Here is a 26,957-nt window from a genome sequence, read left to right as displayed (position 1 = left end):
CAGTACCTGTCTGAGAGAGTAGATGTTGGAAAATTCAGGAATTCTGCAGCATCACCTGCAGCTCCTGGACCTGGGGCCGTAGGTAAGGTGAGAAAGAAGAATCTTTGGAACCAGCCTCCTACTTCAGGAAGGCTCCACATCCATCAAGACAGATGGAGCACCTGAGGGTGCCTTACCTGGGCCGGAGTCTACGTTACCCCAGCCTTGTACGCCAGGCTGTCTTCCCCACTCTCATATGCTGGCTGGCGCAACTACTGAGCTTGAGATTGTGAAAACTGGACACAAACCTTTGATTCCAAGTACTGATTTCTAGCTCCTCAAACAGAGATTTGGTGATCTGCGTCCCTCTTTTTGTGGCCTTCTGGATCTTGGTGCTCCTACGTAGTTTTTTCCCTCCAACTCTGAGTGTGTTGGATGAAGCCCCATGGAACTTGGAGCCCTCCACCAATATCCTAGCCCTGGCTGTCTTCTGCAAGGTGTTTGGGTGGGGGCGGGAGAATTCCAAGAATAACATACAATTTTGCCAAATAATGGCATCTCTATAAATACTCCTTTGGTTCAGTATAGAAAAGAAAACATTTTATGGAGTTTCGCAGATATGTTTCTAAATATTTTTCTTTAAAACTAATTTGCAGTTACTCATAAAGCAGTTTTACAGACACAGACGAGTCAGGGAGTAAAATGTCATAGGAGGAAGAGTTAGATGCCAGGACACTCATTTTTAAAAAGTCATTACTTTGTCTACTAGACCTTAGCGTGCTTCCTGCCAGTAGTCGGGCCTGCTGGCTGAACAGGGAACGAGATTCCTCAAGGATGTAGGAGCAGAGCACGAGAGGGACTCATTTCCTGGGGCTGAATGCCCAGTGAAGATTCTTCCTTTTTTAAACCTACTTCCCTACTCCTTTCTTTTCCTCCACTTCCACTCCCAGATGTCTGGAAGGAATAGTCTTCATTCACGACATCTATTCTCTGCCTGCCATTCCCTCTGATACTTGCCATTGTCCGTCCATTGTAAACACTGTATTGAAACGTATAGATGTCTCCTGTGATTTTCTAACCGTCAAATCACATAGCTTTTTAAAATCTTTTTTTAATTTAAAGAAAGTGCATGAATGATAGGTAAATGTATGGCTTACGAATTGTGTAGAAGCATTTAGAGTGAAAAACCCCTCTTCACATCCTAGCCCAACACTCTCGCCTTAGTTACTCTCTCAAACACCTGTATCTTTTCTTGGCAGTACAACATACTTTTTCTCGTCTGTTTTTGCACATGCTATTAATTTTGTCTAAAGAGATTTTCCCCTCGTCTTCTCTTTCCCTTTGCAGGCCCTTTCTAGGAAATTACCTGCCCATGTTTCATGGCCCAGATAAGATTTTATCTCCTCTCTGAAACCTTCTCTCATCCCACATTGATCTCCTTGCAGGCAGAAATAGGCCCCCAGAGCAGCCGAAAAACCCTCCCTTGTGACATTTATCCTGTGTATCATAATTATGATTTCATATGTATCTTTTCCTCCTCTGGAGCTGTGAGCTTTCCATGAGTGATAGTGAGTTTTGAAAATGTTTATATCTTCAATACTTTGCTAGATCTATAACTGATGCCCCGTGTTTGTAAAGGCCACAGTTAAGCTCTTGTTGCCAGATGACAAGATACACTTGTCCATTGGTGCATTAAAAAAATGAAGAAACATGGGACTGTACAACATAGTGAACCCCCTTGAAGGTGAAAATGTTCTAGAATTCATTGTGGCGATGAATGCACAACTGTGTGAATATACTAGAAGACATTGATTGTACACTTGGGATGGATTGTATGGTATGTGAATTTATCTCAATTAAATTGCTTTTTTTTTTAAAAAAATGAAGAAACAGGTTTTTAAAATGGGTACAAGATCCACGTTACAAATAAAGGAAGAAAATGTTTAAGAAAAAAAGTTAAAAAAATCAACAACAAAGACAAATTCACTCCATGTGAAGTCAGTTAATACAATTATTTGACAAAATTTTTTAAAAAGTCAAGGAAAAGGCATCATGTTCCATCCCTGATAAGCATTGAGGCATATTTATACTTCTCAGTTTCCTGGGAGTTTTCTCCTGGATCTTGCTAGCAGGATGAAAAACATTTGAAGTAAATAAAGTCATTATCCCCCAGCAAGGTGAGTGTCTTCCCCTGTGATCTGATGAGGCAGCTTCAGCAGCCATGAGAGATACCTCTGGAGGGGCTCTCTCCTCGTGTGATCATAGGCCCTTTGTTAAATTATTATTAACATTTCAGAAAATGTGCTCCACACAGCTCCCTGAAGCCATAGGTGGGCTAGAATGTTCTCTATTTTATTTATCTATGCATTTAACAAAACTTTATTGATGGGCCAGGCCTATGTGCTGGAGATTTATCAGCAAAAGAGCTATGCTCCCTGTCCTCATGGAACCCACAGACTAGCAATAAGAAGAGTAAGTGTTGGGGCCAGAGGCTGCACGGAGAGATTGTCATTGCCACCTTGGGTTCTCGCCTCGTATATTCATTCCCATTTCTGTATCTCACTCGCCAGCCCCACATGTGAGAAACTGAGTCAATATGGCCATCTCCAGATTAGCATCAGCTCTCACCTGGGGAATTTTAGAAAGGAAGTCACTAGCTGGAGGAAAGCTGGAAAGAATGGAAACTCGTGGATTCTTAACATATGTCTGCAGATGGCACACATGACAGGGAGAATTCTACAGGACATTGAAAGACCAATGGAAATGGTATTTAAAGATGATTGAAAATGTTCTCTTCATGCCATTCTCCTGTAGAGCCAGAAGTATGCCGTTGAGTTAGGAAATAGTTGCAAAAGCTGTTGGGTTGCTTGTTCCATGGGTATTAATGGGTGAAACGCGATGTCAGGCAAGCCCAGGTGGATGGGGCAGATACTTTATAAAATGTTCAGCCCTGGGCACGCAACCTGTGGAGTACTTACCTTCACTGAAACAGGAAGTTCTGTAGCTTTAAGGAATTGATACATAGCTGAAGCTAACTTGCTTTTTAAACAAGATTAGTCATTTTATGTTTTTTAAAACCCTTTCAAAGCTTCATGTTGACTAACCAGAAGGTCTGCAAGCAGAGAGATTGATTTTATTTTTATCATACAAGCCCATCATTTAATAGCTTCTGGATAGAGAAACAGTTGGAGGTGCATTTTCTGGCAATTATGTTGGTTGTATGGAATGAATCATGTAAGGCTCATCCGTGTCATCTTTCACCATGTCTTGCCTTAAAGGTAAAACAATGTGATCATAGTTTTGACTCAACATCTATTTCCAGTGGGCATCAGAGGACATGTGAGAGGATATGGTGTGTCTCTTATTCATGCCAATTGATGTCATGCCCATGTGAAAATCTAAGGGCTTTAGTGAAGTGTGGCAGTGTCCTCTAATTTTGCAATATAGTGCTGTCATCCATGAATTACTCAGTAAACTGATATGTTTTCGTCTATTTGCTCATTATAAAAAGTTAGAATAGAAAAAGGATAAAGAAGCAGAGAAAAATTGTTTGTAATTTCACAACCTAGAGGCAAAATGACATTCCATTGTTGTTTTAATTTGAATTTCTTGTATTACTAGTGAGACTTTACCTATTTTCATTTGTCAGTCATTCTGTGATTCTTGTTCTCTGAAGTTTTTTTTTTTTAATCTAATTTTGTTCTTTGGGTTTTTATTATTGAATGCTAAAAGATTTTAAAACCTTTTATAGTTGTAAATGTTTTTTTTGCAATTTGCTGTTGTCTTAATTTTATTATTTTTGATGATCAGAAGTTTGCAGTTAAAGTATTCCTTTTAAACTTGTGAATTATTCAGCATCCAAAGTTTGTATGAATACTTGGATATATTTTAATTTTACTTTTCTTATGTTTGTAGTTCTAAATGTAGCTGTTTTATCTATCTAAAATTTATTTTGAAGTATGTTTTGAGTGGAAGCTCTCACTTTTATCCCCTATGGAGATTGTAACCCTAACCCCATTTATGGAATAATTCCTTCCTTTACCCTTTGGTTTGTGGTACCTTCTTGGCATATACTAAATTCTCTAAGGTCAAGACTGTTCCTGGTTTCTTGGTTCTATTTCACTAGGCAGTCTGCTTATTATAGGATGGTGCTGATTGAATTATAGTAGCTTTATATTGGATTTTAGCATAAAAATGTCTCTAGCTTTCCTTAATAATCTTTTCCCCTTGAAGGTGTTGTTGCTTATTCTTCCCTATTTATTCTGTCAGGTCAATGTTGAAATTATTTGTCAAGTGCTAAAGCCAGCTCCATAGAAAAAATAGCATTTACAGTGTTTTTGAAATTATGATAGTCATTCATATGTAATGTAGAAAACTGCAGACCACAGTGAAGTATAAGGGAGTAAATAGAAGCCCCTGCAAATCACTGCACTCAGACCCTCCTCAAAAACTACTTATTTCATTTGAGAGGCCAAGACAACACGCTTTGGACTCAGGTAGATCTGGGTTTAAAGTCTAGCTCTGCTTATCACTCATTTGACTTTGGGCAGCTTACTCTGAGCCTCAGTTTTCTTGTCTGCAGAATGGGGGTACCTAGGTAATTAGTCCCTTATGAGAAGTAACGAGATAGGTATACACTGTAAACTTCTTAGCATAGCACCTGTCACACGGCGGGTCTCACTCTTGAATGTGTGTCCTGCAGGAGATCGGCTTTCTACCTTCATCTTCCATGTTCCCCTGGGACTGGTGGGCTAGTCCAGTGCTTCTCAGGGTCATAGCCAAGGACACCAGAGCCCCTCAGGGGGTCAGGCTCGCAGGTAGCATATAGCATTTTGCTTTTTCTGCCGTTCAAAGCATGTCATGTGACTGAGCCAGCTCTAAGAGGTGGGCAATGGAGTCTCCCTCCTTAGTGGGAAAACCTTCAAAATTACATGACCAGGGACATGGATACAAGAAGGGGTGAGGATTAGGGCCACGCCATATGGATGGGGTCTGCTAAGTTGCTCCAGCAGTGCAGAGAGGCACAAGCCACTTCAGGGCTGAGTAAGGGCCAACCTGGTTCCGGGAGGGCTGGTATGTTGGCTTTGACTCAGAGTAAGGAGAACCTGTCCTGAGGGAAGACATTAGGGGTGTAGGTAATAGGAATAAAAACAACAACAATAACCGTGAGGACAGAGCTGTAGCCTAGATGTGGGAATAAACAGAAGTGTTTTCACAGCTGGTGTCAGTGAAAAGATACATTTGACTGGCATTTTTGGCTGGAACATTAAAAGGAAAAATAGCTAGTTTGGTTGTATGTTCCTTGTTGCTGTGCTGAAGTTGCAGGATAACAGCCTTTAGAACCAGTTCGGAGCTCTGTGAAGGGCTGGGGGAGTGAGATTTTGGCTGTGAGCGGAGGGTTTTATGGCCTTCAATTTCTGTAAAGAATCCTATTGGCCAAACTTTGGATCTGCTGAGCCTGCGATGAATGCTATTTATTATTTCCAATTTGCATCTCTTCCTAATGTATTCTTGTACCTCCTGCAGTAGTTGGGGCCGTCCCCTGTCATTCCACTCACTTTAGAAAGGTTATGGGATAAGTTCTGTGTGTGAATAATTTAGGCTGAATTTCCTTATGCAGTAAGGAGGTTTTCTTAGTTCTGTCCTGAAACCATCTGCATTCATTTATCCTTAATTGTTCTTAGAAATTTTGTTCCTGAGCCATTGCTTAATAAAACTCCAGGGTTTCTTTTTTCTTTTTATGTTTCTTTCTTTTTTACTTCTTCGGTTGAGTAGAGTAGGAAAAACTGTAACTTACCAAGACAGATTCATCTACCCAGCTGAGAATCTGAAGGATGTCTCCCCAACCCATACATGTGTGTGTCTTCTCCCTTCCCTTTTAGAAGAAAGCAGTGCTGCCCAAAGCAGGGAACCGTGGTTAGAACTGAAGGTTAAAGAGGTTGGATCAATCCCTTGTGCTTGAGAAAACGCTTCTGAAGAGAGAGAGAGGCAAGGTGGGTTTTTGCGCATGTCAGGATCTATTATTATACCTTGAGACTAGTGTGTCTGCCATCCAACCAGAGGAGAGCTGAGCCTCATGGATTTTCTGCCTAAAGACACCTCCCTTGATGTTGCAAAGGTGACTCTTCATGACTCATAGAAAATGACTCCCTAAGTAAGCCCATATCCAGTGGGTAGTCAGTCCAAGAATCAAAACATTGCTTGGGGAATATTCCAAAATAAATATTCATAGGAACCATGCTATCAAAAAAAGCATAGAGGCTTTGCTGACCCTAGAGTGTTTTAAAACAAGGGCTGGGCCAGTTGCTGGTCTGTGACCCAGGTGTAGGGTTGCACACTGAGAATGGTGACCACTAGCGCTGTTTGGCCCGGTGGCAGGGGTTCATTCCTCCAGCCGTGCTCACATGGAAAGCAGGTAAAAGGTATAGGTTCTTTGCCCAGAAAAATGACAAATGCTCCTATACCCACAATATCTTGTATTCCACTTCTGGGGGTTTTCCTGAGGCCCCTTGAACCCCCCAAATAAGAGCCCATGCCATGGAACAGGCTATGTCTTGATTCATTAAAGTTGCCCCAATCTCACTGATACACAGGACACACATGGACTCAAATGCTAAGTAGGCAGTTTGTCCAGGCAAGCACTCTGAGCTAATGAGGTGTGTTGCTACTTCCTGGATGAACTGCAGAGCTCGACCTGGCGAAGTTAAACCACTCAGCAAAGTGTGCATTTTCCCTAATGATGAGAGCTCCAAAAGAGGGCCTCGTACATCTCAGCTATTAAGTTCCTGCATGTCGTTTTGCAAGGCTTGCTGTTGCTAAAAATGACAACCACTCCTTCTTAGGACTATAGGAGAGGCTTGATGAGGAAGGAAGAGAAAAGGGAGTGTTGGGCTGGTTAATGAGAAAGGATGGTATCTTTTAAGTTTTGAGGGACCATCACCAGTGTTATAATTGCTGGAGGAAATCAGCGATGACTTTGATCATAAGAACAGAAGGAATCAGTAGGGAAGGTAGGAGGTTTTCATTTGCTCCTTTAGTAACCATTTATCTGCCAAGCATTGTGCTAGGCTCTGGGGAAACAAAAAGAAATAAGACCCACTTGCTGTCTTTAAATGGGAGAGAACAGAGTGGCAAGTGCCATGATCGCAGCTTTCAGAGGGAAATAAAGTCACAAAGGAGAAGGGTCTTAACCTCAGACTGCCGGGTCTGGGGCTTAACATAGGAGGAGTACTATCAAGAGGAAGGACATTTTAGGCAGTGTGGTAGGTTAAATTCTGTGTCCCAGGAAATCACATGTTCTTAATCTTAATCTTAATCCCAGTTCTATACAATGGTGTGAACCCATTGTAAATAGGACCTTATGAAGAGGTTATTTTTAGGTAAAGTGTGGCCAACTGAATCAGGATGTATCTTAATCCTATTACTGGGGGTCTTATGAAGAGAAAGCCACGGGGAGAACCTGGAAGTCAATGGAACCCAGAAGAGAAGGAAAGGACATCGCCATCTGTGCTGGTTTGGATGTATTATGTCCCCACAAATGCCACGTTCTTTAATGCAGTCTTGTGGGGGCAGATGTATTAGTGTTGATTAGGTTGGAATCTGTGGATTAGGTTGTTTCCATGGAGATGTGACCTATCCGACTGTGGGTTATATACCTTTGATTAGATTATTTCCATGGAAGTGTGGCCCCGCCCAATCAGTGTGGGTCTTGATGAGTTTACTGGAGCCCTATAGAAGCTCAGACAGAAGGAGCTCAGTGCTGCAGCTGAGAGACATTTTGGAGATGGCCGTTGAAAGCAGACTTTTGCTAACCCAGAGTTTGCCCTGGGATAGGTTAAGACAGGACCCCCAGGTGCTTAGAGACAAACATCCTGGGAGAAAGAACAGAGAACACACAGGAGCTGAGAGTGGAGCTGGAACACAACCCAGAATCAGCAGACGCCAGCCACGTGCCTTCCCAGCTAACAGAGGTTTTCCGGACGCCAATGGCCTTTCTCCAGCAAAGGTACCCAATTGTTGATGCCTTACCTTGGGCACTTTATAGCTTTAAGATTGTAACTCTGTAACCCAATAAATCCCCTTTTATAAGGATGGCCTCCAGCCTGGGCACTGCTGACTCTGGGAGGAAGCAGTCTTCTAGCCTCTGCAATCATGAACCAGTAAATTCCTGTTGTTAAACCAGCCCATTGTGCGGTATTTGTCCTCGCAGCTGGGAGACTATGACAAAGAGCAGTTTGTATGAAGAGAGAGACAGAAGTCTCAGTTCCAGAAAATATGAATAGTTTAGAATGGCTGGGAGAAAGGGGGAGCAGGGAAGAGGCACTTGGGGAAATGAGATGGGGCTAAACTTGTGTGGTAAGCAAAGGAGTTTGAACTTAATTCTGAAAGCAACTGAGAGACAAAAAAAGATTTTAAGTGGGGAAGTGACATGATCACATTTGCAGTTTAGAAGGACCATTTTAGCAGCAACGGATGGATGGAATGGGGTTGGGCTGTGGAGGGGCTCACGGGGGGCAGGACCAGTTAGGAGGCTTTTGTTGTCATCCAGCAGGGAAGTGATTAGGATTGAACCTAAGACCATAGCAGTGGAAATGGGGGGAAGAGGCACATGTCGTAAAGAGATCCAGGACTTGTGACCGATCAAAGTGTAGCTTGATTCCTAAGAGACAGGGGGGTGCCCTTCAGTGAAGAAAAGAGGCATGAAGGGAACATATTTCAGTTTTAGGAATGCTCACTTTGAGGTGCTTTTGTGATGTCCAAGTGGAGATGCCCCTTGGGAAGCTGAAGCTTGAACGTCTGGGTTAGGGGCATGGGTGTGGAAGTTGCCAGCATTTGGGTAAGAGTTGGCGCTGTAGACTTGGGTAAACTCTGAAAGAGTTTATGAAGTGAGAAGAGTAGAGGGCATAAGAAGGAGCTTAGGGGAATTTCAGAATTTAGAAGAGTAGCAGAGAAAGGACACCTGAAAAACAGACAGAAAGTTTGGTCAGAGCAGATCATGTGGGTGGAAAAGTGGAGGTAGGGATGGGGCAAACGGTGAGTGTCCCAGGATCCAAGAGTAGAGAGTGTTGATATAAGGAAAGGGGCAGCAGCATCAGATACTACAGAAATGAGGTCAACTAGGGTGAGGTTGGGAAGTTTCCATTGATTCTGGCCACATCTTTGTCACTGGAAACTTGAACAAGAGCAGTTTAAGCAGAACAGGGTAAATGAAAGCCGGTGACAGGGGAGTAAAGAATGAATGAGAGGTAAAGAAAAGAAACAGGAGGGCAGGCAGAGAAAAGAGAAGATGGTAATTAGGGCCGTGGGGAAGGGAATTTTTTTTTTTAATGGGAGGGATCTGAGTTTGAGTTTCTTTTCCTTGAGTGGAAAAAAATCAGTGAGGGAGAGTGAAGGTACAGGAGAGAGTGAGAGATGGAGCCAGGCCCTGAAGTAAGAGGAGGCTGGGGAATCTGTAGATGGAGGGCTTAGCTTTGACCTCCTGGACTCTGCTTCCCTTAAGAGAGGAGTAGAGGATGGAATTTCAGACATAGATGAGTTTACAGGTGGTGAGGAGTCTAGGGAAGTGCTTCTCAAATTTCCATAAGCAAAAGACTACCTGGGGAAGGCGATAAAACATGGATTACTGGGCCCCACCCCCAGAGATGCTGACTCAGCACGTTTGGGGTGGGGCCTGAGAATTTGCGTTTCCATCAGGCTCCCAGATGACGCTGAGGCTGATTTTATGGACCTGTGACCCACACTTGGCTGTTCTTGCCAGTGGTCCTGACTTCTTCTGTGAAGCAGGAGATGTGGCTTCCTGCCCTGAGTGAGGGTGGTCCGAGGAAAGTGGGGGGAGGTTGGAGAGCAGTGGAGGAGACTGGAATTGAGGATGCTGGTATGTCACACAGAAGGACTTCAGGGCAGCTTCATGGTCTCCATGGAGATTGGAGACCTTGACTTTGCATTGTCACCAGCTGCACATGGTTTTAAGACATTTTCCTGCAGGGCACAGTGGTGAAGCCGAGTGAAAGGAAGAAAAGTCTGATGAATGGACCGTTCCAGAGCTAGGTTTTTCAGAGCTGGTGGGATAGAATGACAAAGGGATAAGGGAACCAGGTGGGGTAAGGGCAGAGCCTGCCTGAGGGGAGGTACCAGAGAACTCAGCTGGATGTAGAAGGGCATGAAGCTGGAGGAGGGCTAATCTGCTGAGAGAAAATGGAGTGGTCTAGAACCTGGAGGACCTGTTGGGGTCTAAGAGCAGGTGTTTTGGGGAGAATGAAGATGAGAGAACTGGAATGAAAGGAGATTACAGGGGTCGAAGTTAAGATTGTTGAGGTGATGTCCAGGAAAGGTCATGGGAGCTTTTGAGATGATTACTTGGCAGTAACCCCAAGCCAGGCTGTCCTTCGGGGCATCTCTGGTTGTGGGTCAGAGGCTCTTTGGCTGTGCAGGGGTCAGTGGATTTGGATGACAGGCTTCTGATGAGGTGCAACACCTCAATCTGTTATAATCTTCTCTTCCAACCCAAAGGGCAGCTGGATTAGCTTGGTGACCTGACTTCACATTTCAGTCCGTATCTACAAGTGAGCTAGAGAGAGGAAGGAAGAATTTGTCTCCTTGTTGGAAAAAAAGTCGGGCTGGTGACAGTGTGTGGCCCCAGGTTCATAGAAAGTGTAGGGGGTATTCCAATGTTTTGTGTCTGTCGGCATGCATGGTGTCAGTGATCTGGGCCATTTCCAGGCTCGGGAGCCTTTTTGTAATAGCGCTTCCAAGAAAGAGGCTCTCTTTCTCTTCTTGGTTGGTCGTAACCCGTGGCTTGATTGGCGTAGCGTGGATGGATGTGCACCAGCCACACTTCTGGTTGTGCCTGTGCCTTCAGTGCTCGTGATTTCATGGAATTCAGGCAGCAGCCAGATGGGGATAGGTTCATTCACTTGCCTTTCTTTCCACATTATTTCTGCCTGGCAAGGGGATGCCACTATTTGGAAAATGAATCCCCTTTACTAAGCTGCTGGACCACAATGAATGCTTTCTTGGATGGAGCCCTTTTCTGCCTCCGTTTGAGGAGGTGGGCTGGGGAGTGTATTTGGTGTGTGTCTAATGCCAGATTCGCCTGCCCCGGTCTGCTTAGCCATTGCCGTTGCCCAGCCACCGTGAGAGCTCCATGCACACAGCAGTGGGATCTGAACAGCTTCCAACCCCTCAGCTCTGAGGACCTTGGGGTATGAGGGAGAAGAGGGTCATTCAGATCAACCCCAGTGTGCGGGGGGTGAGGCTCTCCAGATGGCGCATGGTTTGCCTGCACGGTCTGAGGGTCATTTGAGCACAGTGGGAACTGGTTCGGCATCAACTCTTAAGGCCAGAGGCCATCGTAATTCTCTTTCCTGTGCCGTGGCTAATGCTTCTCCATGGTCTGTGAGGCTTCTCTTTCTTCCCACCCATCCACCCTGCAGCTCCCTTCCCACACTCATCTTCTGCCCTGTTGTTGGGCATTGGCATCTGGCAGGAGGTGACATATGTATCCATGGGTGTCCTAGCGCACTCTTTAAAGAAGGTGCTGAAATCTTTAGTTGTCCATCTGTCCATCCATCCAGCAGATCTCCAGCATCTTCTACATCAGGCAGTGAGCTGGCCTTAGAGATGTGTGTTGTAAAAAAGACACAATCTACCTCCCTAGAGCTTAAAGACCAGCAATAATGCTGATTTTAATAGTAATAATTGTATCCATATTGTCTGCCATCAGGAGAGCAGTGGATTTGTAAAACTCAAAGAAAGTCAGGCACAGGAGAGGTGAATTGTTGAGTCAAGACACATTTAGAGACCTGGACCCTGTCTGAGAGGGGAGTCCTGGATGGGGCCCTGTGGGAAGGGACTGGGTTGAGTAAAAGCTCTGGAAGCTTGGCTAGTGGTAGTCGGGAAAATACAAAAGGGAATGGAGGCACTTCACACCCACTGGGATGGTTATGGTTAAAAAAAAAAAAAAGGAAAATAACAAATGTTGGCGAGGATGCAGAGGAAAAGGAGCCCTTGTACATTGTTGGTGGGATTGTAAAATGGTGCAGCCACTGTGGAAAACAATGTGGTGGTTCCTCAGAAAGATAAACATAGATTTACCACATGGCCTGACAATTCCACTTCTAGGTATATACTCAAAAGAATTGAAAGCAGGGACTCTGAAAGATATTTGTTCACCGGTGCTCATTGTAGCATTATTCACAATAGCCAAAAGGGGGAAGCAACTCAGTGTCCATGATGGTAGAATGGATGAACGAAGTGTGGTTTATACATCCAATGGGACGTTATTCAGCCATAAAAAGGAATGAAGTTCTGATACATGCGATAACATGGATGAACCTCAAAGACCTCATGTTGAGTGAAATAAGTCAGACACAAAAGGATGCCTACTGTATGGCTTCATTTATATGAAATAACTAAAGTATCAAGTTCATAGAAATAGAAAGTAGATTTCAGGTTATCAGGGCAGAGTGGGGTGGGGGATGGAGCATCAATGCTAATGGGGTACAGGGTTTCTGGGGGGAGTTCAAAAAGTTTTGATAAAGGATGGTGGTGATGGTAGCACAGCACTGTGAATATAATTCATAACCTCTGAATTGTGCACTTGGAAGAGGTTAAAATGGGGAAGAATAACAATTTTTTAAAAAGACAATGCACACAGGTACTAAAATCATTGTCCAAAAAGTACAGGTTGAAGATATAGCAATATATAAGCAGAATTGTGTAGTGGAAGAAAAGGGGTAAAGGATGGAGGACCCAAAAGGGAGGACGGAGGGGCCAAGCAGGCAGAGTGGATCTTTTCATTTTCTGGTACTTTCCAGTTTTCTTGGAGCTCTCAAATGCTCTTGCCCTTTGACCCTTACAAGCCTGTATCTAGGCCAGGGTTGGGTTATCTTGACAGTTTCACACATGAAGAATGGAGGTGTAGAGGGGCATTGAGTGTGCCGTGGTGGAGCGCTTCTGTCTTCTGAGATGCCCAGATGATCTATGGCATGGCTGCCCCATCCCATGCTGGGACAGGATCCGGGGGCCTGTTGCCTGAAGGCCCCATGTTTCCCCCTTCACCAGAGGGCATTGCCTGCTCCGGCCAAGATGCTTTCCTTACAACTCAATCCTTGATTGTCCATGGGTAGAGAAGACGGTGCTGCCACAGTGCAACTTGGCCTCTTTGCTTTTTAATTTCCAAGCCCAGAAGCTTTTAAAAACAAAGGACCAAAGAAAGCCAACTCGGCAAATAAGCGTCCAGGGTGGGTGGTGGGTACCGTGCTTGTGCCCGTCCGTACCTGAGAAGGAGCACCTGCCGGGAGCAGCGTGGCAGCTGGCCTCTGGGCAAGGGGGTGCCCAGGGACCTGCTGGGGTGCCCCATCCGTCGGGTCACCAGGCAGTCAATGAGATGATTCCCACCGGCTGCCCGGGAGCCCATCGATAACCATTCTAATCTCCCTGGCAGCCCCTAGAAGTGGATTTATGGCGACACGGTAAAAATGAGGCTGCATGAGTGATGGATCCCTGGATAGACTCCACCAGGAGACACAAATGTATATTGTAGCAAAACTTTATTTTCTTTCCCAAATTGCCTGCATGATTAATATGACCCAACATAGCCCAAGCTGTTCAGCATAAAAAACAGCCACTTCCTTGCTTCCCTCTTCGACACTGTTTCCCTTACCTCGTTCCTTCATCTCGTTTCCCTTGTTTGATTCTCGAACGCGTCGTGCTGGACATTGTGCAGTCTCACACGAGAAGAATGTATTAAAATTCATATCTCGGTATTCTGTTCTACATTATTTCTGCTTGGTGTTTCCTATGTAGCTTAGACTGAGCATCAAATCAAATTCCCCAGTGCTGCCTGGACAGAGAACCGGTGACTGAGCAATGCAGAGCTCATTCCCTGGGTTTTAAATCGTCTCTTACATCACTGGGAGCCCCTGACACCCGGGAGGGCCAAAGCTCTGTGGCCTGAGTCCATCCTGGGTGAAAAGGATCCTTCCTACTCAGTCCTGTCTTCATGGGTGCGGGGGTTGCTGGAGAAGAGGGAGGGACCACTCAGGCTGATAGTTCTGTCTCCAGCCCCCAGGGAGATGGTAGAAACCTTTGCAAGAAGAGTTATTGTGCATCGGCTGGGAACCCGCCTCCTCTCTTCTGGTTATTTTCATGTGTGTTTTTTGTCATTTCCTAGAATGTAAGATCCTGAGAACAGGCATCTCCAGTACAATGCTGGGGACTTGGTAGGTTCAGAAGGTATCTTAGTTGGGTTCCTCCCGAAACTGCCCCTGAAGCAAAGATTTGTGCGAAGTGGTTTATTTGGGAGGTGAAGAGAGCACCAGTAGGGGAGTGGAGAAGACAGACAGGGAAGGGAGTCACCCCCAAAAGGGTGTGTCATGCAGACTGCTACTGTGGACAACCGGAGCTTAATCCCATAGAAGGAAACTCTGGGAGCCAGTGTGAACCTGCCCAGAGTGGACGTCAGTTCCCAGCAGTCTTTAGCGGAGCACTGCTGGGGTGGGTTGATCACCTGCTCAGCTGGCAGCAAAGCAGGCCTCAGGCAAGGGGACACCAGGGCTGGGGCCAGAAGTCCAGCAGGTGTGCCCCCCAGGAGAGGGCCAGGAGATACATGGGGGACACCAGCGGCTTGCGAGAGAGGCGATGAGCACAAGACTGGTGCTTTCCCATTCCTTTGGGGTTGCGCATTTAGGGGAACTGGACTGGATCCCTTCATGCTCTCCTCCTTAGGGTTTAGTCTAAGTTCTTCACCAAAGAGAGGCCAAGAGGGGACCAAGGATTGATCCCTTGGGGACACCTGTGTGAGGACATGGCTGAAATTGTTAGTGTGTCCAGTCGCACGTACCTTCTTTCTTCCTCTGACTCTGCTTTCCCTTTGCTCTCTGTTCCCAGGTGCAAGGAGCTGAAATACTCCAAGGACCTGCCCCAGATATCCATTATATTTATCTTTGTGAATGAGGCCCTGTCCGTGATCCTGCGGTCCGTCCACAGTGCTGTCAACCACACCCCCACACACCTGCTGAAGGAGATCATTCTGGTGGACGACAATAGTGACGAAGGTAAGGGGGCAACCGGCCTGCACGGAGTTTTCTGGAAGGAATATCAGCAGGGAGGGAATGCCACTTTCATCCCTTCGTGCCCCAAAGTTTCTTTGCCTCCTGGTACCTGGTGAAGGGTTATGGGGAATGGAAGGTGTTTTAGAGGAAAAAATCTGGGCACACAGTGGCTCATTATTCCTGAAGTCATCTAAGGCTTGTAAGCATAAATTCCTAGTTATGTATTTAGATTAATTTCCAATTTTCATGTTACCTAAAGTAGGGGACATTGAAGGGCTGAATTTCTTCCCCACCTTATCCTTTTCTAAGAGGCAAAATTAAAAAAAGTAAAATTCTGTCCTATGGTGAGGCCTGGTTGTCTTACATCACTGTGGGCCCCTGTAGATAAAAACGAGCAGAGTTTGCAGATCTTTTGGAGTGAGTCTCTGTTGGGAATAATGGATTGATGTAAAAATGTAAACCATGCGCATACTGGGCAGCAACAACAAAACTCCTTTGCGGGCCTTGGAGACAGATGACAGTATTGAGGTGGCGATGGGGGTTTGGAGTTGCTCATTGGGACTTTGTGTTGGCTCATAGCCTGCAGGGTGGAGACCCCCACAGGCTCAGGACATCAGAGAAAGCCAGGGAGCTTCGGGGTGCTCCCAGGCCAGGGGGGATCATCTTCCCAGCAGCTAAAGGATCAGGAACCAGCTCAGCCCCTTGCTTTCAGTGTGCAGAGTAGCAGAAAGATTGCACTGAGAGCTGCTCTGGGACCAGGAGTAGGTGAGCAAGATGCCCGGGACATGCCAGGGGGGCTGTTTGAAGCCTGATTATCTGCAGGAGCAGCAGGATGGGCATTTCACATTGAATCGGCCCAAGAGCGGAAGCCCCCTCCCTCCCCCTGCCCCTTCGGAACTGAATGCTTGAGTGGCCCCTGTTATATGTCATCAGGGCACTGCCACCCCCTGGGCCCCCAGTTTTCAGGACTGATGGCTCAAGGGTGGATTTTTCATATCCTCTGTTTTTATCTCCTTACCTTTGGCCATTCATTGTCAATAGATTCTCTTAAAACTGACATTGTTGGTCTGCTTGTAGGAGAAGTTTCCTAAGTCATCCAGCAAAGTCTTTCTCCTCGGTGCAGCTCACAGTGCCCTTCTCTCCCGCCTGAGTGAGTGCCCACCGCAGACCCCTAGGCCTCTGCAGTCCTTCCAGTGCCTGAGGACCTGGGCCCCTCTGTAGGGAATCCCTGCCCTGATGGCCCCCTCCAGTTGCTGGCCGATTCCCCCGCGTTCCCCAGGTACCTCTTAAATGTCACTTCCTTGGAGAAGTCTTTGCTGACACCCTAAGGCCCTTGTGGGCAGCCTCAGCCCCCCGACCACCTGCTGAAGCACTTTGCACACAGTAGTCTCCACGACGGGCCTCCAAGTGTAGGACCTTGTTTCACAGGCCTGGCTGGAGTCGACCCTTGATGGGTAGCGGCCCAGCGAATGAGTGTGGGGTGAAGTGGACAGGGCTGGGAAGGTTTCTGGAGGTGTCACAGAGAAGAGATAGAAAATCTGGAGAGGAGAGGGAAGGGCAGATCCTGGACTGGGTTGGCATCTGGACTTGTTGCTGGTTCCTTGGCGGAGCTCTGCAGGCTGGGAAGGCATGGAAGGCTGAACCAGTGTTCTCAAGCTTTAGTATCAGTGTCTAAACAGACTGCTGTGACTCCTTCCCCTGCTCCTCCAGAAGGTTCTGCTTTGCAGGTCTGGGGTGGGACTGAGAATTTGCATTGCTCCCAGGTGACCCTGACGTTACTGGGCAGGGGACCCCACTTTGGGAACCACTGGGCTAAGTAATCAAGCCTTGAGCTGGGTCTGTAGGTGCCGTTTCAGTGGTTCACACTTTGGGTCTAAATGAAGCTGTTTAGAGGGTGGAAAAAAAGGCGGAAGGGTTATTTGGTGCATTCAGACCAAAAGTTAACTCCCATTCAACCCCCCTGACCCCAAATACCTGAGGGACCAGGAGTTGACTAAATTAACACTGTCTTCTCCCTTTTCATTCCCTGGCTAGAGCCTCTAACATTTGCTCCAAACAGAGTCATCTTTGCCTGGAAGAGGCATTTAGTATTTTTTTTATTGAGATTTTCTTTGTGACTAATATTATCAAGTCCTGTAAATGTTCTGAATACACTTGAAAGGATCCCCTTCCCCCACTGTAATCACAGAATTGAATTCCTGCCAGACTTCTATTTTGTGTACTTAGATGGACTGAGTTTATTTTCTTAAATCTTTTAGATAATGGTGTGTTAAGTCTCCTCCTTTCCATATTCCTAATAATGTTTGATTTCTGAATTGTGTTGATAGTTTCTTTGGCAGCTATAGATTTGTATCTGCATGCCATCATTATTAGCTGTGGTAGTTAGCGTTACGTTATGCTCTGTTTATCTTAAAAGCATTACGTTTTTTTCTTTTGCCCTGAATTCTAGTTCTTCTAATTTAATATTGTTATTCCTGCTTACCTTCTGTTTAAGTGTGATTAAAACATTTTTTCCAGCCTTACAATTTTGTTTCCCGGTCTTAAAAATAAGGCATGTTCTTTGTAGGAAATTTTGAATGTATCAAAAAAGCACAGGCAATTGGAAAAAACAAATACTGAAGAAACTAACCACAGGCAACTTCCCATTCGCTCATGTCCTTATGTCTTCTTAAATGCACGTTTTACATGGTTTGGTCACATGGTCTAAACAAGTTAATGTCCTGATTCCCCACCCCACCCTTGAACTGCAAAGAATAATCATTACACTTCTTATTTTAAAAAAATCTCTACAAACAGTATTTTGTTTAGGGGTGGATGGTCCATCTGTAGACTGTATCACAGCCTCATCAAAACTGGCTCAGGGGATGGGTGAACAAAGACTCTGGATTAGTGCAGATGGCCAAGGCAGGGATTATGGGCTTGCTCTTGTTAGTTTTTTCTTTTAAGTAATTTATTTCATTCAGCTTGGATATCGACATTGGTCTAAACTAAGCCCCAAAACGGGGTGATTCTTTGTTCTCTGTACATCAAACTGAAATCACTCAGGCAGAGTTTGCCAGTAACCACAAACTCACCAAATCCAGAGGCTCTTTTCCTGCCTGGAAAAGACCATCTGGCTACATCTGACATTGTTGACACACTTCCTTGCTTGTGTTTTTCTCCCTCTGATGCCCCTGACAGCACTTTCTTCTAATTTTGTTTTAATGTCCCCTTGGTAGCTGCCCCTAATCTCCCTCGGCTTCCTGCTTAAATTGGGATCATTTGAGACTGTCACCATCAGGGACCCGGGGCAGTCTCACCCGCTGTGAATGTTCTGATGATTCCCAAATCCATCATTCCAGCCCCAAACAACTCACCCCCTCTCCTGAGCAACAAACCCGGGTGTCCACCTGGCTCCCAGGTTTCTCAGGGTCCATCAGAAAACATGAGCTCAGTCCGTCCAATGGTTGACATGCCATTTTCCCCTCTCCTTCAGAAACCTGCTTCTCTTTCCTTATTTTGTGTCTCCGCGAAGGCTTTCCATCTACTCGGTTTTCTCATCAAAACCTGTAAATCTTTTTTCACCCTTTCCCACCATCATCCATTAAGCTTTGCAGCCCTGCTCACTGCACCCTCCAGATACCTTTTCAGTGGGATCCTACCTGCCCATATCCTCAGCCAATAGGTTTTTATTCAGGCGCTCAGCATTTTTTTTTTTTTTTTTTTTTTTGCCTTGATCTGTTTTTGGTGGTTCCCAGGTGGGGGAACTCAGGTGCACAGAATTGGACCAGTCATAATTCTTGACACATCTCATCATGGGCCCATATATGGCCATCCTTTATTTATTCATTTTTTTCCTTTTTAACAATTGAAATATAATTCACATAACAAAATTCATCCTTATAAAGGATACAATTTGGTGGCTTTTAGTATAGTCACAATGTTGTGCAACCATCACCACTATCAATTTTTAGAACATTTCCATTACTTCCAAAAGAAACCCTGCACATGTTGACAGTCCTTCCCATTTCCTCCTACCCTCTGGCAACCACTAATCTTTTTGTCTCAATTTATGTGCCTATGCTAAATATGTATTTCATATAAATAGAAGCATACAATACTTGCCCTTTTATGTCCGACTTTGTTCATTCAACATGAAGTCGTCAAGGTTCATCCATGTTAAGGGGTGTATTCCATGTTAAAGTTTATTCCATCTTATGACTGAATAATCTATTTGACAGCTATACCACATTTTGTTTATCCATTCATCAGTTGATGGATATTTGGGTTGCTTCCACTTTGGGGCTATTATGAAAAATGCTGCTATAAGCATTTGTATACAAGTTTTTGAGTGGACATATGTTTTTGATTTTCTTGAATATGTATGTGTGGGAGTGGAATTGTTGGGTCATGTGGTAATTCTGTGTCTACATTTTTGAGCACCTGCCTAGCTGTTTTCCAAAGCAATTGTGCCATTTTATATTCCTACCGGTAATATATGAGGGTCCAGTTTCTCTATATCTTTACCAACACTTATTTTCCATTTTTTTCTTTTTTTTTTAAATTTTCACAATCCTGGTGAGTGTGAAATTGTATCTCATTCTTCATTTCCCTAACGGCTAATGATGCTGAACATCTTTTCATGTGTTTATTGGCCATTTGTTTATCTTCTTCGGAGAAATGTCCATTGAAATCCTTTTCTCATTTTAAAATTTTGTTGTCTTTTTGTTGTTGAGACATAATAGGTCTTTATATATTTTGGATACTAGACATTTATTAGATATATTATTTGCAAATATTTTCTCCCATTCTGTGGGTTGTCTTTTTACTTCCTTGATAGTGTCTTCAGAAGCACACATGTTTTTAATTTTGGGAAGTCCAATTCATCTATTTTTTCTTTGGTTGCTTGTGCTTTTGGTGTCACATCTAAGAAACTATTACCTAATCCAAAGTCACAAAGATTTATAACTATGTTTTTCCTAAGATTTTTATAGTATTTGCTCTTACACTCAAGTCTTTTATCTATTTTGGCTTAATTTTTATACATGGTTTGAAGTAGGGGTCCAACTTCATTCTTTTGCATGCAGATATCCAGTTGTCCCAGACCATTTTTTGAAAAGTCTCTTTCCATTGAATAGCACCCTTTTTGAAAAGTAATTGATTATAAACATGAGGGTTTATTCTGGATTCTCAATTCTATTTCATTGATCTATGTCTATCCTTATGTCATTTATCACACTGTTTTGATTACTGTGGCATTGTAATAAGCTCTGATTCCTGGAAATGTGAGTCTTCCAATTTTGTTCTTCTTTTCCATGATTGTTTTTGCTATTCTGGATCCATTGCATTTCCATTTAAATATCAGGATAAGCTGTCCATTCTGCAATAAAGGCAGTTGGAACTTTTATAGGGACTGCATTAAGAGTCTGTATGTCAATTTGGGGAATATTGCCATCTTAATATTAAGTCATCTGATTCATGAACACAGATATCTTGCATTTATTTAGGTCTTCTTTAATTTCTTTCAACAGTGTTTTGTAGTTTTCAGTGTACATTTCTTTGGTTAAATTTATTCCCAATTATTTTATTCTTTTGATGCTATTGTAAATGAAATTTCTTTGTTAATTTCATTCTTGGATTATTCATTGCTAACAATATAGAAATGCAAGTGTTTTTGCATGTTGATCTTGTGTCCTACAACTTTGATGAACCTGTTTATTAGCTTTAGTAATTATTTTTTTGTATAAATTCTTTAGGGTTTTCTGTATATAGGATTATGTCATCTGCAAATAGAGATAATTTTTACTTCACCTCCAATCTGAATGCCTGTTCTCTCATTTTCTTGCCTAATTCTCCTGGCTTTTTTTTTTTTTTTTTTTTTCTTTTTGAAGTGTATCCTACCATCTTGAGAACAAGAACATTGACTTACGTGCTTTCCTAAAAATTTACAAAAGCTTCTCAACAGGCATCAATAAGCAAACTCATGAGTAAGTCTGGGGAAACGTGGAGCTCCTGGAGTATCTGGAAAGCTATTGTGTGGACCAGATACTGGATGTTGTAAGGCAACATGTGGACATAGGGAATGGACTGCTGTATCTTCTGCTTCTGATCTCACTGCAGTCTGCTGCCTGCTGGCAGGTGTAGGTCAAAGCAGAACACATCTGACGGATGAAATGAATGTCCTCTGCTCATCTAGCAGGCATGGAGAGGGTATGAACTTAATCAGCATGTAGCCAGAACATGCAATTACAGATGAGACCAGGCCCATCCTGGCAGTTTATCCTGTTTCAAAGGGGGTATGTTGGCAGGAGAGAGCTTGGTAATGGAAACCCTCAACATGCCTGCCTCCAGTCACAGTTGTCCTCTATGTGTAGTTGTCATCCTGGCTCCCCTTTTACCATCCTCCTATGCCAGATCCCATGGCTTTCTCTTTCTTGTATTACTTGCTTATTTTGGTGGTACACAACCACTAGAAGCATCTTAAGAAAGACTGCATGATGGGTAAAATTTTTGAGACTCTCCATGTCTGAAGAAGGCTTTATTCTCATCTTCTGTGTGAATGATGGCTGGGTTCAGTTAGGTATCACCTTCTTTCAGAGTTTTTGATGATTTTACTCCTTTATTAATGTTTTCAGAAGAACCAAAGGCATCCTGATTCTTGATCCTTTGTGTGTTTTCTTCCTTTCTGGAAGCTTGTGGAAACTTATTATTGCCAAAGTTTTGAAATTCCACAATGATGAAACTTGGTGTGGGTTGATTTTCATCCATTGGGCTGGACATTTGGTGGCGTCAATCTGGAATCTAACATCTATCAATTTGGGGAAATTTTCTTGGAATGTTTCATTGTTAATTCCTCTCTGAGTTTCCTTTATTCTAGTGTTGGATCTGGGAGATTGTTCCTCTCAATTTCTTATCTACTCTCTGCTATCTTACCTTTCATTACCTTATTATTTTGCTCTGATTTCTAAGCTATTTCTTCAACTTTATCTTCCTTCTGTTAGGGATTTTTATCTCTGCTATCATGGTTTTAATTTCAAGTGCTCATTTTTATTCCCTGCAAGTTCCTTTTTATAGCATATTGTTCTTATTTAATGGAAGCAATATGTTTTGTTTTGTTTTTTATCCCTTGGAGGATATAAATAATGTTTTGTTTGTTTTTTAGCTTTTCTCCCTACATATTGTGTTTCCTTGGGGTTTTTTTTTTTTCTCTTTTCATTGTTTTGGTTGCTAATACCCACATTGGAGACTTTCCTCAGATGCCCACGGATGTCTGTTGATGATTAGCTCTTAAAGACTGATTAGACACCCTGGGCACCTGGGTTGGGCCTATTGGTTTTGACATTGGGTGATCTGCATAGGCTGCATGGTCTTTTCTTTTGTGCTGGTCAGAATTCCCCAAGGGAAATCTTCTACCCTCTTCCTTGGAGGCTGAGGGTCTAGCTGTCAGCATCTGGGAGCTCAGTGGGGCAAAAGGGTTGGAGGTCCCCATAGTCAGCGTAGTCAACATCGAGCCCTACATGCCTACAACTCTACCCAGTGTTCCCCCAGTCTAGAAACACTCTCTTTTACCCTCTTCTAAAAATTAGTCTTTAGGAGTCTGCAGTGGTGGGAGTGGGCAAGGAGTAGTGGGAGCTTGAAGGGAGGGTGGGGATCTAATGAGCTAATTTCTTTTTAAACAGCTTTCACTCTAGTCGTCCTTATCTTGGTCTCTTCATTTTACCCCCATTCAAGAGGTACCTGGTGCTGCCAGTTCCATTGCCCTTTGAGGATTCTCTGGCATAAATTGACTTTGTTCTCGGTTTTTCCCATTACTGGTTTGGAATTCACTTGTCAGGCATATGCCAATTTGGTTACCTCTATGAATCTGCTTTTCAGATTCCCCAACTTGGGGGCTGTTGTCTCTTCTTGTGTTTTCTCTGACCTTGGGAGGTTACAGTTTTGTTTAAAAAGAAAATCCCCTTATTGTAATTTCATTGTCTTTTGAGTAGGGGGCAATATCAGGTGCATGAGTTAAGTCCAGTATCTTGTCCAGAAAGTTTTGTGTTCATATTTAAGAGCTTCTCATATGAATTACTAAATTGGCCTCCAGATATGTGGTCCTGTCCCATGAAGAGTATAAGCAAGTATCTTTTTCTCTGTATCTCACCAACACTGAAAATTATTAATCTTTGTCATCTCTGCTGTTCTAATGAGTAGAAAGTGGCATCTCATTTTAAAATCTGCATATCTTTGAATACTAATGATAATGAGCACTTTTTCATATGTTTGGCTATTTATACTTCTTCTTTAGCAATCTGTCTACTGATGACCTCTTATTCCTTTTTCTATCGAGATATTTGTGTTTGTCTTATTGATTATAAGAACTTTTTTTTATATTTAATAAACTGTTCATTTGCATTCATTTGCAGGAATTCCTCCCAAATTGTTGTTTGCACTTTATTTACAGTATTTTTTTTTTTGATGAGCATAAGTTTTACATTTTCTTATCACTCAATTAGTCCTTCCCTTTTGGTGGCATCCGTTAATAAAGTTATTTGTTAATCCTAAACTGTACAAATGTTCACCTGATTTTCTTACAGGTGAATATTTCTTCTCAAAATAAATTCCCAAATGGATGAAATATTTTTGTATAAGGTTTGAGAGTTTTTTCCCCAAGTGGTTACATGGTTATCTCGATGTATTTAATAATGAATCCTTTAACCACCAGTTTGAAATTTACTGTTTTCATATGCTAATTTTTTTAAAATTTGAAAAAACTGGGGGTTGAATTGCATGAGACTGGTTATGAAGGAGGGGAAGAGGAAGGACTAGTGAAAGAAGACTCCCAGGGTCCCAGCCTGGGAGAGGGGAGGGGTGTTGGGTGAGTTCATTAAGAAAGGGATCATGGTAGGAGGGCAGATTGGGGGAAAGGACTTTCTGAATATCTCAAGCTCTGAATACCCATGGAAATTTACTTGTGCCTTCAAAACTCAGGTCACGAGTAACTTCAGTCATCCAGTTTTCCTTAAAAAGTGTTAGAAGCTTATTTCTACTATTATGGACCTTAATACACCTTATAGGCCTTAGCAATAGCTTTTAACTATTTTTTAAATTTTTAATTACCTGCATTACCTTCTTTGTTCTTAAGCAATAGTGTGGGTGGGGGGTGGGGGTGCAATGGAATCAAATCCTAGTTCAAATTCTAGATCTGTGGTCTTGTCCAAGTCACTTAACTTTTCTGACCTTGAGTAAGTTGGGATAATAGTAGCTTTTGTTCAAGGTTTAAATGGTGAGGTTTAGAAGTTAATAGTTGTCAAGTGCATACTACAAATCCTGGCAGTATTATAAAGGAATCTGGAGCCCTTTGCATGCTATTATTTACTTGTCCATCTCTTGAACTAAACTGTAAGACCCTTGAGGGAACGAGAACTGTAGCTCCTTCCAGGCTGCATTCCCAGGGGCTGGCACTAATGCTAAGCTATAGTAATTGCTCAGTAAATATGTGTTGAATAAGTTAATTTAAACTGCATGTGTGCATAGTTTTTTTTGTTTGTTTGTTTGATTGTTTTTTTGTACTTCCTCTGGCATCATCCTGGAAGCTTTTCCATTTGGCATTGTTGCACATATTTTGGCTTCAACGCTATAGTTATTTCAGTTTAGGTCTCAAAAAGTGCGTGTCTACAATGATCATCATTGGAGTTTCTTGGCGATCTGCACAGTTGTATAACTTGCTGCTACTATTTCCCCATTTAACGAACCCACCCGATCAACCTCTTCTCTTGGTTGGTTGTGTTCAAAGGTTGTAAGCGGATGGCTCGTGTTAGAAAACTTTTTTGAGTGGAAGGTCATACCCTCCGGACTGCCAAAAGTGTTTTGGCAAAGAAGCCCACGCTGGCCTTGTTTGCTTTTCTTCTTGGTTTATAATTGCAGAGATATGAGGAGTCTTGTGTTCCTGGGAGATAACATTCTTCCTGTGTCATTGAGCCTCTGGGTAAAATAGGCAAGGAACACCTTGTTATCACACAGTTACATGCTTGGCCGGGCTCTTTTTATTTGAACGTCACCTGTCGTCCCCCCTGCCTGTAAAGAGCCTTCCTAATCAGAAATAATGCTTGTTTTTGCCCCCAACCAGATCACTGCAGTTTGACAACATTTGCTCTGTGCTTCTGCAATCACAACTAGATTGTGCATTTGCATGTCTCCTTGTGTATTTTTAGGCCATGGGGGAAGAGAGGATGAGAAGGAGAATGTGTATCTTTACGTAAGAGATAATGTGAGATTCCTAGCTGAAGTTTCATATGCTAACTGGCTGTACTAGTTAGGGTTCTCTAGGGAAACAGAACCAACAAGAGATATTTGTAAATATAAGATTTTATAAAAGTATCTCACGCAACTGTGGGGATGCACGAGTCCATATTCCATAGGGCAGGCAGTGAACTGGCAACTCTGATGAAGGTGTTTGATGAACTCCTCAGGAGATGCTTTGCTGATTAGCCGAAGAAGTGAAGGTCCTCTCTTTTTCTCCCTTAAAAGTCTTCAACAGATTGGATTAAATCCAGCTGATTGAATTCCCTCATTGTGGAAGACACACCCTTCATTGTTATAATCAGTCACAGATGCAGTGGATTGACTGATGATTTAACAAACCAGCCTTCTGGTTTACTAACCAGCCACAGATGGCCTTGTAGTAAGGGTAGGCCAGTGCTTGCTTGACTGGACACCTGGACACCACCACCTGGCCAAGTTGACACATGAACCTAACCATCACACTGGCTTAAAAAAAAGAAAAGCTTTTCATTTTTAAATAATTATAAAATCACAAGAAGTTACAAAAAAATATACAGGGAGGTATCCTTCACCCAGTTTCCCCCAATGCTATTATTTTATGTAACTGTAGTGCAATATCAAAACTAAGAAACTGACTTGTACAATCCACTGAGCTTATTTAGAGTTCACCAGTTTTATGTGCACTCGTGTGTATGTGTGTGTGCATATGTGTTTGTGGTGCATTTGTAGTGCTAGGCAGTTTTATCATGTGTTGATACATGCAACGATCACTGCAATCAAGATGCAGAACTGTTGCATCCATCACCACCAAGCTCCCTCGTGTTATCCTTTATGACCATGCCCCACCCTCCCCTCCCCTTTCACCCTGAACCCGTGGTAACCACGAATCTGTTCTCCATCTCTGTAATTTTGGTATTTCAAAATGTTATTGAAACAGAATCATAGAGTATGCAGCCTTTTGTGACTGGCTTTTCACACTCAGCATAATTCCCATTAGATAGGAGCCCAACGAAACAGGAACACCAGGGGGTCTGACAGAACTCAGGACTGCAGTGGGGCTGAGCCGAGGGAAAACCAGAACTGAGCTCTCCAGTACTGTCAGGGGTCTCTCTCCTGTGCCTCTGCTTGTCTCAGGACCCTCCTTCCTCCTGTCAGCTGGTGAAGACTGGCTGTGCATTGCCGGGGAGAATGGCTGCCGCTAAGGCCCAGAGTTTATTTCTTCCAGTTTCAACCATTGGGGAGGAACTGGCTTATCTCCCCAGGAGAACCCCAGGGAAGGGAATCAGGGCTCTAACTTGGATGAGGGGCCCTTCCTTGGGCCTGTTGACAGAGGCCAGGAGGAAAGCAGGGTCACGAACAGAATCACTGTCCCCAGCAGCCATGGAGAGGGGTCTCCAGGAGAGGAGGGGGCTGGGTGGGCAAGCTTACAAGGATTCTAATGCAAAGGAGGAGAAAATGGGTTGCAGGAGTTGAGGTGCATGGAGCTGGGGAAAATAAATGAGGTCTTTGTGAAGGGTATGTCATTTAAGTCGGCCTGGGAAGAGTAGTTAGAATTTGTGGACATGTGGAAATTCGGGAAACTGCACAGATAAAGGTCTAGGGGCAGAAGAACTTGGGGTATATGCTGAGAATTATGCAAATGTGATTTGGTGCATGGGAGTTGATGGGTAGATTGAAATT

The 26,957-nt window shown here is 43.5% G+C and overlaps 1 protein-coding gene across 2 annotated transcripts in view; it reads left to right on the top strand.

Moving 5' to 3' along the window:
- Positions 1-26,957, top strand: part of GALNT17 (polypeptide N-acetylgalactosaminyltransferase 17) — a 442,768-nt gene that overhangs the window by 183,335 nt on the left and 232,476 nt on the right. For both annotated transcript variants that reach the window (XM_037814335.1, XM_037814336.1), the window contains exon 3: positions 14,869-15,035. In XM_037814335.1, the coding sequence (XP_037670263.1) occupies positions 14,869-15,035 (167 nt within the window). The remainder of the gene's footprint in view (positions 1-14,868; positions 15,036-26,957) is intronic.

The sequence above is a fragment of the Choloepus didactylus genome, chromosome 21 (assembly GCF_015220235.1).
Source record: "Choloepus didactylus isolate mChoDid1 chromosome 21, mChoDid1.pri, whole genome shotgun sequence".
Classification (NCBI taxonomy): Eukaryota; Metazoa; Chordata; class Mammalia; order Pilosa; family Megalonychidae; genus Choloepus; species Choloepus didactylus.
Note: the sequence above shows the minus strand (reverse complement) of the source record. Positions and strands in the feature narration are given on the sequence as shown.